The sequence below is a fragment of the Pneumocystis carinii genome (genome assembly GCF_001477545.1).
Source record: "Pneumocystis carinii B80 chromosome Unknown supercont1.6, whole genome shotgun sequence".
Lineage (NCBI taxonomy): Eukaryota > Fungi > Ascomycota > Pneumocystomycetes > Pneumocystales > Pneumocystaceae > Pneumocystis > Pneumocystis carinii.
The window spans coordinates 142,694-154,961 of record NW_017264718.1 but is presented as its reverse complement, the minus strand read 5'-3'; the positions used below and the strand labels follow the sequence as shown (position 1 = coordinate 154,961).

General features: G+C 28.9%; 8 protein-coding genes across 8 annotated transcripts; 4 read left to right on the top strand and 4 right to left on the bottom strand.

Annotated features, from left to right (window-relative positions):
- Positions 1–40: 40 nt before the first annotated feature.
- Positions 41–2,684, bottom strand: T552_01473 (pre-mRNA-splicing factor ATP-dependent RNA helicase PRP43). Its single transcript, XM_018370055.1, has 8 exons — positions 2,479–2,684; positions 2,339–2,433; positions 2,218–2,295; positions 2,129–2,169; positions 439–2,073; positions 360–396; positions 262–318; positions 41–216 (listed from the first exon to the last, which is right to left on the bottom strand). The coding sequence occupies exons 1-8, from the start codon at positions 2,653–2,655 to the stop codon at positions 87–89; spliced, it is 2,250 nt and encodes a 749-aa protein (XP_018226211.1). The 5' UTR covers positions 2,656–2,684; the 3' UTR covers positions 41–86.
- A 16-nt stretch (positions 2,685–2,700) lies between these two features.
- T552_01472 (hypothetical protein) lies at positions 2,701–5,682 on the top strand (the record flags this gene model as incomplete). The annotated part of the gene is made up of 5 exons (XM_018370054.1): positions 2,701–2,719; positions 2,772–3,399; positions 3,447–3,681; positions 3,725–5,408; positions 5,450–5,682. The coding sequence occupies 5 exons, from the start codon at positions 2,701–2,703 to the stop codon at positions 5,680–5,682; spliced, it is 2,799 nt and encodes a 932-aa protein (XP_018226210.1).
- Positions 5,683–5,708: 26 nt separating this feature from the next.
- Positions 5,709–6,065, bottom strand: T552_01471 (small nuclear ribonucleoprotein F; the record flags this gene model as incomplete). The annotated part of the gene is made up of 3 exons (XM_018370053.1): positions 5,709–5,769; positions 5,814–6,004; positions 6,057–6,065. The coding sequence occupies 3 exons, from the start codon at positions 6,063–6,065 to the stop codon at positions 5,709–5,711; spliced, it is 261 nt and encodes an 86-aa protein (XP_018226209.1).
- An 85-nt stretch (positions 6,066–6,150) lies between these two features.
- T552_01470 (hypothetical protein) lies at positions 6,151–7,183 on the top strand. The gene is made up of 2 exons (XM_018370052.1): positions 6,151–6,976; positions 7,021–7,183. The coding sequence occupies exons 1-2, from the start codon at positions 6,467–6,469 to the stop codon at positions 7,138–7,140; spliced, it is 630 nt and encodes a 209-aa protein (XP_018226208.1). The 5' UTR covers positions 6,151–6,466; the 3' UTR covers positions 7,141–7,183.
- T552_01469 (hypothetical protein) lies at positions 7,142–8,814 on the bottom strand. The gene is made up of 7 exons (XM_018370051.1): positions 8,734–8,814; positions 8,646–8,669; positions 8,262–8,598; positions 8,014–8,217; positions 7,572–7,967; positions 7,323–7,526; positions 7,142–7,280 (listed from the first exon to the last, which is right to left on the bottom strand). The coding sequence occupies exons 1-7, from the start codon at positions 8,766–8,768 to the stop codon at positions 7,185–7,187; spliced, it is 1,296 nt and encodes a 431-aa protein (XP_018226207.1). The 5' UTR covers positions 8,769–8,814; the 3' UTR covers positions 7,142–7,184.
- Positions 8,815–8,974: 160 nt separating this feature from the next.
- Positions 8,975–10,283, top strand: T552_01468 (hypothetical protein; the record flags this gene model as incomplete). Its single annotated transcript, XM_018370050.1, has 7 exons — positions 8,975–9,057; positions 9,105–9,307; positions 9,351–9,432; positions 9,480–9,808; positions 9,854–9,967; positions 10,017–10,132; positions 10,173–10,283. The coding sequence occupies 7 exons, from the start codon at positions 8,975–8,977 to the stop codon at positions 10,281–10,283; spliced, it is 1,038 nt and encodes a 345-aa protein (XP_018226206.1).
- Positions 10,284–10,292: 9 nt separating this feature from the next.
- Positions 10,293–11,451, bottom strand: T552_01467 (hypothetical protein; the record flags this gene model as incomplete). The annotated part of the gene is made up of 5 exons (XM_018370049.1): positions 10,293–10,405; positions 10,449–10,584; positions 10,634–10,756; positions 10,799–11,331; positions 11,397–11,451. 5 exons carry the CDS (start codon positions 11,449–11,451, stop codon positions 10,293–10,295), a joined length of 960 nt encoding a protein of 319 aa, XP_018226205.1.
- Positions 11,452–11,584: 133 nt separating this feature from the next.
- T552_01466 (hypothetical protein) lies at positions 11,585–12,219 on the top strand (the record flags this gene model as incomplete). The annotated part of the gene is made up of 4 exons (XM_018370048.1): positions 11,585–11,678; positions 11,729–11,941; positions 11,983–12,029; positions 12,070–12,219. 4 exons carry the CDS (start codon positions 11,585–11,587, stop codon positions 12,217–12,219), a joined length of 504 nt encoding a protein of 167 aa, XP_018226204.1.
- Between the last annotated feature and the right edge of the window lie 49 nt (positions 12,220–12,268).

Below are 12,268 nucleotides of genomic sequence, written 5' to 3'. Positions count from 1 at the left end.
AATATTAATGTATAGATTGATTAATTGTTTTTGAGATGTTGATATTTAGAATAATAGTGATGTAATAATATAGAATAATATATATATTATTGAACAATACGTTTTGCAATTGTGGCAGCTCTGAGACGTCTTTGTTGAACTCTTTGTAAAGCAGTTTTCATATCACCAGAAGGAAATTCATCAATATTATAATAAATTGGTGCTATTTCCAAAAGCCTTTAGGTGTTAAAATAAATAAAATGAAAAAGAGTTTAAAAATACCATTCAGGTTTAATTGAAGTTACAGTTCGAATATAATTTTTTGAAGTTAAAACAAACCTAAAATGTGAGTGTTTAAAATAGAAATGAGTAGAACATACTCGTTATAAAGAACCCATTCAGGTGTATAATTTAATACTATACAAGATAAATATTATATTAGAAAAAAAAGAATAAAACCTGTTGAAGGGTGTAATCCAACGGGTTGATTATCCTTAACGGTCAAATAATTCTTATCAGAAGAGGACTTTTTTGCTACTTGCATAAAAAAACCACTTACAAGTGCTCGACGAATATTATCATAGTATTTTTTATCACCAAATGGAGTAGAAACAAGATCAATATCATTTTTCTCCATAGTACGCTTTAATTGTGCTCTGATATTATCAGCACTCTGTAAAGATCGATGTGAAAGAAAATGTTCATAACACCAATTTACATCTCCATTGACACCTTTATATGCATGGTAGACATTTAAAAGAGTTAAATGATCGCCATCAGGATGAGCAAAAACCTGACGCATTTCATCTGCACGTTTTTTTGCTGTATTTGGCCTTGTAAATACATTTGGAACAGAAAGAAGTGCTGTTAATGAAAGAATTTCATTTGAACAATAGAACTCTGGACTTCCAATAAGCATAACTGCCAATGAAGGATCTAATGGGAATTCCGAAGCCATTCTTCCTAAAGCCGTAAGATCACCATTATCATTTAAACATGCAAGATAATTAAGTTCCTCAAGAGCTCTCATCATTGTTTCTGGTGCAGGTGGATCCATAAAATCAAAATGTACCAGATCATCTATACCTAATTTTTTGAGTTCTAAAACAGTATTGCCTAAATTGCTACGCAAAATTTCAGGATATGTTTGCTCTTGTAATTCTTTTTTATAAGCCTGTTCTGTGTAAAGTCTAAAACATTTCCCAGGACGAGTTCTTCCAGCTCTTCCGGCTCTCTGATCAGCACTAGCTTTACTTATAGGACTAACAAGTAATGATTCTACTCTTATTCTTGGGTTATAGACTTTTTGTTTGCTAAAACCAGGATCAACAACATAAACGATACCATCAATAGTCAATGATGTTTCAGCAATATTCGTAGATATTATAACCTTTCTTCCTGGTTTTCCTCCTTCTTTTCGAGGGGGAGGTGCTGGTTCAAAGATTTTTTGTTGTTGTTGAGGAGGAAGTGTTCCATAAAGAGGATAGACTTTCATAGGCGCCAATTCAGTTTCTCTACTCAATTCCTCTGCCTCTATAGAAAGCCTTCGACATGCATCTTCAATTTCTTCTTCACCTGTAAGAAAAAGTAATATATCTCCAGGATCTTCCTCTATATGAATTTGTAAAACTGTTCTTAAAGCTGCTTCAAGATAATCTCTTTCAGGTTCTTGTGTATAATAGACTTCTACTGGATGAGTGCGACCTGGAACTGCTAAAAGAGGTGCATCAAAAAAATAGTGTTGAAATTTTTGTGCATCTAATGTTGCAGACATAATAATAATTTTCAAATCTGGCCTTTTTTGTGAAATTTCTTTCATCAAACCCATTAATATATCTGTCGACAATGTTCTTTCATGTGCCTCATCCAAAATTATACACGAATATCGAGATAAAAGGTGATCATTCATAGCTTCACGAAGTAACATACCATCTGTCATATACTTCAAAACTGTTTTATAACTTGTACAATCTTCAAATCGAATACTATATCCAACTTGCTCACCAAGAACTACATCCATTTCATCTGCAACCCGTTTTGCAACTGACATTGCTGCTACTCTGCGTGGCTGTGTACAAGCTACTTGTTTTCCATCTAAAAAAAACATAAAATTAAGCTTTCACATATTATTCAACTCGTAAATCAATACTCAAATGTGGTAAATCATCAAATAAAACAAATTGAGGGATTCTATCAGAAAATATTACTCATTTCTTAAAAAAAACTTCTAATTTTTACTGTGTCGTCTTTCCTGAGCCCGTTTCTCCAACAAAAACAAGAATTTTAGTAGAATGAAACATTTTAAGGAATTCATCTCTATTTTCCTGTCAAAATCTTCCATTATTCATCTATATTATACCGTTGAGAATGAACTGGAAGTTGTCTTCGTTTTTTTAATATATTAAAATACTTTTCACTAAATGCTTCTCCATTGAATGGATTAACTGGTCCATTCTAATGCCATATTAACCTTTTTCTCCACTTAAAACCCATATAAACCTCTAATTTTTCCGCTTCTTCTGCCGTTGTTTTATGTTTTTTAAAACTTGTCCATAAATAAACAGAATTCCCCGAATTAATACTCATTTTTGATTGAAATAAATCCTTTTCTATCTCATAATTACTGGAATTTTTATCATCTTGTTTAAGCCTCTTGTTAGCTCTTTTTTCCTCCATTACTATAAGTCAAAAAATCTTAAGCGTACACACAATATTCAACGTATGAGACTAGAAAATAGCCGTAATAAAGAGGATAAAAGGTCTAAATTAGAGATAAAGATCTTTTATATAAGGTCCAGAAGCAATGGAACCGGATTTTGGAAAAAAGCTGGTTGAAATAGGGATTTTTTTGGATAAAATAGGCCATTGTATGAGCGAGATCAGCCAAAAGCCAGAATGTTCAGAGAAAATAGACTTAGAAGCAGAATGGAGGAGTAGAAACAATGTAGAATTAGTTGAAGAAGTCAAAAAGTTATTAATATTTCTTGTTGAAGTCAGTGAAGTTTTGAAAAAAATGAATAAAGAGGAAATCGAAAGTATATCAACTGGTTTGAGAGATAGAAAGAGGATTTTACGTCTTTTTGAGTATTCAGCATTTTTTATATTTAGAGTCTGTAGCCCGAATGGAGTAGGCATGAGTCTAGATTTATGGAAACATAGTGTCGTTTTTAAGATATTGAAAGATCAAAGAATAAAGACATCATTTGTTGAAAATGAAGAATTATACAAAAGAAATAGGGAAATATTGATTATGGCGGCTAATGTATTTGAGATAGTTATGAAAAATGAAGTTTTTGTGAATTTTTTTAATATTGGGGAAAAAAGTATTTTGTATACATTAAGTATTTATGGAGAACTTGGATTTTTTGCAAAAAACAAGGATAAAGATTGGAGTGAAAAATTTTATTATCTTTTAGAAAGGTAATTTAAATATATATTTTTTTTTTTTTGAGATATTAAGAAAATAGTTTACCATTTAATATTTTATTGTCTACCTTAATCAGATTGAACAATCCTAGATGTCCTAAATGGATGAAAGAAGTTGTATGTAAGGAATTGGTAAAAATAACAAGAAAACCAGGTGGAATTACTGCAATAGTAGAATTTGTAAAAGTAACATTGTACGAGAATGAGATTACGATTAATGATTTTGATAAAGTGGTATCTTTGGTTACATTAATTCCTAAGGATATTGAAAAAGAGGTTTTTTTTTAATTTTAAAATGAATAAATGCTTATTAAATTAGGAATATATAAAATCAATTTCTCCGGAACTTTTGTCAATGCTCGATCATCCATTTGAAAAATCATATTTATATCAAACATCAGGAAGAATTATATCTGTTTTGCTATTGAATTATCCTGAATTGACGCAAAATCATATTATTTCTAAAATTATTGAATTATTACATACTCCAAAACAAAATCAAAGTGATGAATCTGTAGAGAATTCTATTAAAAGAATTGAAAAAATATGTCTTCAATCTGATTCTAATATAATAATTAATGTTATTTCTCCTATATTTATCGTTCTTTGGGCAGCATCATGTTTTTCTCATAAAACTCATAAATATATATGGAGAGATAGAATTATTGCTATTCTTCTAAGTTACATTTTTTTATCATGTCAATTGACATCTATTTGGAAAATAATAGAAAATTTTTTATCTACAGGTGATACATACTTTTCTTTTTCCAATGGAGAGCATGGTGGAATTTCAATTGAAATCAATAATTCAGATATAATTTTGTCAGTAGAAGATGTTGATTCTCGTATTGAAAATTTTGGTTTCTTGATTGACAAATTTCGGAATGATCAGAAGTTGATGGAAGATATATTTTTAAAATTACTAAATTATTGTCTTAATAGAAATAGAAATTCAAAGGAGGATCAGGATCCTCTAAAAGAACTATATTATTTAAAAATATTGATCTTAATGCAGAATAATTATATTACAGAAATAACGAAAAATACAGAGAAAATTTTTCAAATATTAATGGAAATTATATCTAATTTTAATAATAATTATAAGTTATCACAAACTACGCAAGATTTTAAGGATATTGATCAACCATCTCTTAATAATCTTCATAAGATAGTAAAAAATGACACAGATTTAAAGATTACGGATGAAGATATTAGTATTGTTGAGATTTCTTTAAATATTTTAAATATAATCCTAATTGGTAATCCTAAGCTATCAGAAAAAGAAATTTCTCTTTTAGATATTATTCAACATCAATTAATATATATGTCAAAAAATTCAGTAGACTCTTTAAAAAGTTGTGCTCAAAATTTAAGTATTTTGATCAAATCATATCTCATTTTTCCTATTATGTCAGATCAAAATAGGAATTCTCAGATTGAAGATTCAAAAAGAAAATATAATAAAGCTATACAATATACATTTGATCAGCTTGTTCCAGTACGTGCGCAAGGGATTTCTCTTTTAAAAGAAATGATAGAGGCAAAAGATCCAATAGTAGATGTCAATGAAGTACTAAATTTATTAATTGGATTAATAAAGGACAATGACAGCTTCGTTTATTTAAATGCAATAAATTGTCTTACTTCCTTATCAAATAACCACAATAATTATATAATTGAATATTTACTAACTGAATATGCAAATGATTTAAAATATAACCTTGATGAACGCATACGAATAGGTGATGCTATTTTTAAAATAATACAAAATATTGGAAAAATGATTCATGGTAAGATTTCTGACACTATTTCAAAAACCATGCTTGATATATCAACTTCTTCAACAAATGATATACGAATTCGTTCATCCGCACTTAATATACTTGCTATTGCATGTAATTGTAGCTTCTATGGAATGGATAAATGGTGTTTTATAGCATTAAAATCTGTTCTTGATATTTTAAATTTCGAAAAAACACAAGAACATATTATACTTAGAAGAGGTTTTCAAACACTCTAACCTTATATTATACTAATTTAAAAGCTGCAATCGTATTAATTGCAAACATTTTAGAAGGAACCGATGACCTAATGTCAATTCCAAGCAATTTATTGCAAAGTACTTTAAAAACTATTCGTTATATTCAAGTTACTGATCAAGATATCTTAATGCGACGTCAAGCACTCGGGCTTTTGGACCTCATGAAACAAAAATTGAAAGAAAAATTAGGATTTTATTCTCATGATACAATTTTAAATATTATTCAATTTTCATAATATTTTTAAAGTTATCCAAAAAATGTCTAACCTTCTTTCGAATTAATACAATCAACATTACCAGTAATCCAGAGGACGTTATTGCATCTTTAACGAATCTTAACATATTTTTCTTATATTTATTATCTTACCGAATCATTACTTCACCTAATTGACCTGTATTTTTTCCATCTACATATTCTTCTGTATTTGCTAACTGAATATTCATATAGGAATCAACACTCTGAAGAAATCCTATATATTCTTGGCCCCATTTAAGCTTTATTAATACAGATTTTCCTGTTAATTCTTGCAAAAAAGGTTTTGGATTAATTGGAACAAACTAAGCTCTTTTAATTCACAAAAAAAAAGTATAAAAATATATGGAAACAAACACCAGACATTAAGATATACCGGATCTCTTATAAATAATGCTTCTTTGGCTTTATTTTTCAAGTTATTTTTGAATTGAAATTTTTTGTATTTTATCGGTCAACCACCTATTTTTATAGAGAAAAAGAGGGTTATTAAAAAATGATGATAAATATTGAGGAAATTATACATCAAATGATGCCAACACTTGAGAAACCTTATCCAGATATGTTTTTGAAAAAGGTAGATTTATTGGTTCGACAGTCATATCAGAAAGAAATTATATTAAAATCTAAGCAAGAACCAGCACGTATAAGATTATGTATAAATATTGCTCATGAAAGGTGAGTGATGATGAGAATAATATAAGTAATCAGTATGAACTGTTGAACGGGTCAGATTGTCGAAAAAATTGTCACTTCCTAAATTATCTATGGAGAAATTACCATTACCTATAAAACAATATGAAGGATTATTAGAACAATTTCGTTATGAGCTAGCACCATATTTGAAAGGATGTGAGGAAGTTGAAAAAGGGGAAAAAAAGCTATCAAAAGAAATAATCTATAAATTATGTGATAAAATGAAAATACAGTCAAAAATAAATTATTTTATAGAAGCATTAGAAATATGTAACAAAAGATACCCACATGTTTATGATAGAAAAGGGCTTATTGCAGGAATGTTTATTATGATGATAAATTATTTAAGAAAAGAAAAAAATATAAATCGTGAAGAAAAAGAAGAAGTATTATTTATATTAGGTATAGATAATATGAAGCAAAAAGAATTGAAATATTGGATTGAATTTGTTAAAGAAGATAATGATAAACATAAGTGGATAGAGTCTATATTTGAAAAGAAAATTGATGAATCAATAGAAATAGAATCTAATACAGAAAGTAAATTACAATGTCGAGCAGTTAGTGGTGTAGGGATGATGGTAAAATTTTATTAATGTGATGAAAAAATTAATTTTTATATAAGATTCATCCTCAAGTTGATTTTTATGGAGATAAACATTATTCAGAATATTTAAAATGGAAAAAAAGTATTTTAAAGAGGATATCTTTATTAAAAGAATCAAAGAATGAAAGAATTGAATAAACGAATAACAATTGGCATATGAAACATAATTGCATAACACTCATTCATAAAAAGGATCCAAAAATTGCAAATCTTCTTACAATTCCAGGTCCATATTCTTCATAATCTTTTTTTGTACAACAATACGATAAAAACTCGGGCTTCAAAAATGAATTAGAATTATTAAATAAATAAAAACTTACAGCTTGTGATATTAAACTTGCACCAACGAAAACAGCATTTCTTTGTTTTTTATGTGAAATAACATTAACTTCAAGTCCACCACTTTTCACACCTGAGAGTTTTTCTCCTTTCCGAATACGCTTTTCTACAATTTGTCTAATATCTCTTTGCATTCTTTTACCGAAATCTTTAAACATTGTTGATCCTCCTGAAAGAACAATATTCTAATAAATATTAAACAAAATCACATATCCATAATTAATATCTACTTTATATAAACCACGTCGGACATCAATAGGAGATGCTTGAATTACACTGTCTACAACTTCAGGTAAAGGTGTTAAAAAATCAGATGATGCAATTTCGGGATGAAAAAAAATTTCTGGACCAAGGAATCTCTCATATCCAACATCTACTACTATTTTTTTATCTGAACTTGATTCTACATAATATTTTTGAAACCTTTCTGGCTCCCTATCATATTTACTGAATTCTTTAATAATATCCGGGCATACATATGAATATTCTTCTTTGATCTTTTCTGCCGTCTTTAGAGAAGAGTCTAACTCATTTCTATCACGTAAAAGAGATTGAACAAAATATGTAATATCTCTTCCTGCAATAGGAATATGCTTAAGTGCTGATCCAATTACATAACCATCCGCCTTTAGCTCATAAGAAATTTCAAAAATATACTCAAATAATACATACAACAGGCGTTACATGTGTCACACCATCTCCAGAGTCAATTACTGTTCCTGTAAGAGATCGGTCTTGAACTTTAGATGACGTCCATGATGCTGCAAGCGCAAGAACCGCTTGCACTGCAATATAAAGACCTCCACAATTAAATGATTCAAACATAATTTCTGCCGTATGTTCTCTATTTTCCGGAGGATTAAGAGGTGGCTCTGTCTGGATATATATCAGATAAATAAAAACCCTTAAAGTATCCCCACTAAAAGAAAATAATGATCTTCTGGATCACATTTTAAATACTTAAAGATACTTTGTTGCCAAAATCGCTCCATATAATCCCAACTTTCAATTATTCCATGACGAATAGGATAATTTAAACTATATCCTAAACCATTCGCTTGTTCTAACGCCTCATAACCAATATAAAAATCAAGATCCTCTGCTCCACGTTTATTTAACGAACTTCCTATAGATAAACTGGATCCTAGAAAGGATGATTTTGATATTGAGACTGATCGTCCTGATCCTGTTCCTGGCATCTGTGAAGACGTAATAACCGTAGGAAAAACATAAGAAGGAACATTATTACCAGAAAGACTATGTATTAAGTTAAAAATATGTCTTTATTAAGGCCAAAAAACTACCCAATTTTTGTTAAACCTGTTCCACTAAAAAATGGTCAATTTAAGTCAAAAAAAAGCGGTTTTTTTTCAGAAAAAAACGAATACGTACTTATCCATAATAACTACAGGAAAATTCTGGAACATTTTGTCTTTAAAATGGCTTTTTTTCCTATGAATTAAGGTGCTATAAAAATTGTTAATTTTTCGAGAGCGATGATAACTTTCAAAAAAATAATTTTTAAAAAAAAGTCAAATTGAAGCGTATTTTTTGGTTTTTTTTCGAAATATTAAGAAATAATTTGTTTTTTTTCATTGTATTTTGACTATAACCTTTTTTTTCCGGGGAAAAAATGATGGGTTTTGTAGTTGTTCATATTGGAGCAGGATGTCATAGTAAGAGCCATGAAAATCAGTATAAAAGGCTTTGCAGAAGGTCAATTAACATTTAAAATATCAAAATATCCTTTATAATATGCTCAGAGTCTGTGAAGAGGGTATAAAATTGATTTATCAAGGCGGCAAAGCAATAGAAGTAGTAGAAAAAACAGTGCAATTATTAGAGACAAATAAATATACAAATGCAGGATATGGCTCTAATCTTACGTTAAACGGAGATGTTGAATGTGATGCATCTATTATGGATGGTTTTTCTGGAAAAATAGCAGCAGTTGGAGCACTTAAAAGTGCGATATGAAAATCTATGGTTAATATTAATTATATTAATAGAGATAAAGCATCCTATTTCAGTAGCAAAAGCGCTTATTGATGCGCAAGATGAAGTATTATCATTGAATAGGAGTCAACCAATGTTGAGATGCATTATTTTTATTTATTTTTAAATTTAAAAGATAATAGTATCCTTGTAGGAGAAGGGGCGACATTATGGGCTACTCAGAATGGAATTCCAGAGGTTGAACCTGAAACACTTATTTCACGAAAATCTCGTATTTCATGGGAGAAATGGACAAAAGAATTAGAATTGTGTAAAACTTTAGATATTAATTTAGTTTCAGATACAGTAGGAGTAATTGTAGTTGATAAGGATGGAATTTTAGCGGCAGGATCAAGTTCAGGAGGGATTGCTATGAAATATCCAGGGAGACTTGGATTAGCAGCAATACCATTAGCAGGAACGTGGGTTGAAATGAATGAAAATGGAACAGGTGTAGCAGTAATATGTTCAGGTATTATAATTAATAAATTTTATAATAGCTAAAGATCGAAATAAGGTTCAGGTGAACAAATTATTGCTACTAGTCTTGCAAAAAAATGCTGCGAAAGAATTCTTATGGGAAAAGATTTATTAAAATCAGTAAAAAATTGCATCAAAAAAGATTTTCTATGTAAATCATTGACATTTATTTATATAATTCGATTTTTAATGATATAAAGCATCACGAATAATTCAAGGACATACTCCTTTTGCTGGTTTAGTTGCCGTAAAAGTTGAATTATTACAAAATACGTATATGATAGACTTTCTTTTTGCCCATTCTACACCATCAATGGTATGCTTCATACATTGTTAAATTTATTTACTATTGAAAGGGAGTCGGGTATATGTTTTCCAACGACACTAAATCAAAGGCAGAAATCTCTGAAAATGAGAAATCACCTAATTCATTCGTTTATTCCGGAAATTCGAAATCATTTGTATAATATTATAAACTAGATCTCTGTTCCAAAAGTATTAGATGGAGGATTTTCAACATTTTTTTGCAACATATTTGTATCAAATATAGTATCACATACTAGACATTTTGGTTGTTTTATACAAAAAACTACTAATATTAATAATGATATAATTGACTTATAAAACTTAACTTGATAAACATACAGAACAAACATATCCTATATCTACAATTTTTTTATGACAAAAACATGCTGCTCTGAAATCTACATTAAGTTGAAAAGGTAAAACAAGATATTGCCGAACTTTCTGGTCTGGTAGAAAAACCATCTATACCATTCATTATTATAATATTTTTAAATTTCAATAAATTTCAAACCATTAAATATTGCAAAAGACTTTTAGGCTTATCAAGATGAAGATATATACCTTTAGTAGCATCCGATGCTTGTTGCAAAAATACTGTATCTTTTCCAATTTTACATACATCAATTGGAATTTTCTACACATATCAAACAAATACTCATAAATTTCTTTTTCATACTTTTTTCTGCGCACTAAAAATACAATTCATAATAGCAATATATTGAAATGTAATATCACTAGACACTGATAGGATAAAAATTCTTGCTTTTATCCTGTTTTCCCCATTATTTTGCATACAACGATTAACATATGCCAATGCCATACATAATGACCCTCCTAACATTGTTGATCTTACATATCTATCTTCTTCTTTATTACTTTGATCAATTAATTTTTCAAGGTTTTCTTTAATTTGTTTGTTCATAATGTAAAAAGGCCAATATAAATTAGGTCCTTTACATCCTTCTTCTTTATTCTCTCGTACTATCTTATCTTCCTGTGTCATTTTCTCAGCTGTTGGATATAAATATTGTACAAAATCTATATGAGATGCAAGAACTGCAAGATCATTATTTTGATTTAATGAAAGGTGCGCATTAAAAAATACAAGTAATTCCTTAATTGCACTATCAAATGATATATATTCAGATATCTCATCCCATCCAAAAGGATTTGTATCAAGAATCACAACCAAAAGATTAGATTTTTCATCTAAGTCCTATTAATATCCTCAAAAATCAAGAAATCAAGCGGGAAAAAGGGAGAAATAGCATTACCGTCATCAATACCTTCATAAAGAGGCTTAGTTCTCAGTGTTTTAAAGCCATCCATCCTCCAGTATTTAAATCTATAAGCTTTATAAACAAGACATCGATTAAGTTGTAAAAAATAAACAGCTCAAAAGGCGGAAAAAATATAGAAAAACCTTGGAAATATGATTAATATCGTATTTGTATGTGTTTTTATGCCTATAATTTGTTTTTCAGCGGAAGAAAATGATAGAAATTGGATGGATTATCATATGAAAAATGAACATAAGATAGAGTCATATGATTTGGGTAAATATACATAGGAAAAGGGTTCAGAATGTATTTTATGATAGGAAAAGAGATGTTTTTCTATTTACATGACATTAATTTTGATGGATATTGGAATGCAAAGGATTTTAGATATATATATGGGCTAGATAATGAAGATTTAACAGAAAAACAGAAAATATATTTAGAAGAGGAGGTTTTATCATATGTTGATAAAGATGGAGATGGTATTGTTACTTTGGAGGAGTTTAAGAAATTTATAAATGAAGGAAATAAGTTACCAGGTAATAAAGTGAATGATTAGTTGAGATAAATAGGATATAAGGGTTAGATATGGGATATGATGGACATCATGAGGATTTTGAGACAGAAGTTGAGAGAATATATATAATTTTATGTATTAATATTTTAGTTTAATATTCACCATATTGAAGTTCATCATACGAGTTCAAATGAAAATTTAAGACATTATGAAGACATTGAGCATTTTAAGAAACATAATGAGATTTTATACAAGCAGAAAAAAATGATGAAAAAAAAGTTAGGGAATTATTATGTATAAATTTATAGAATGAAGTCATTTATTGACATTTATAGGCGATGAAAGATAC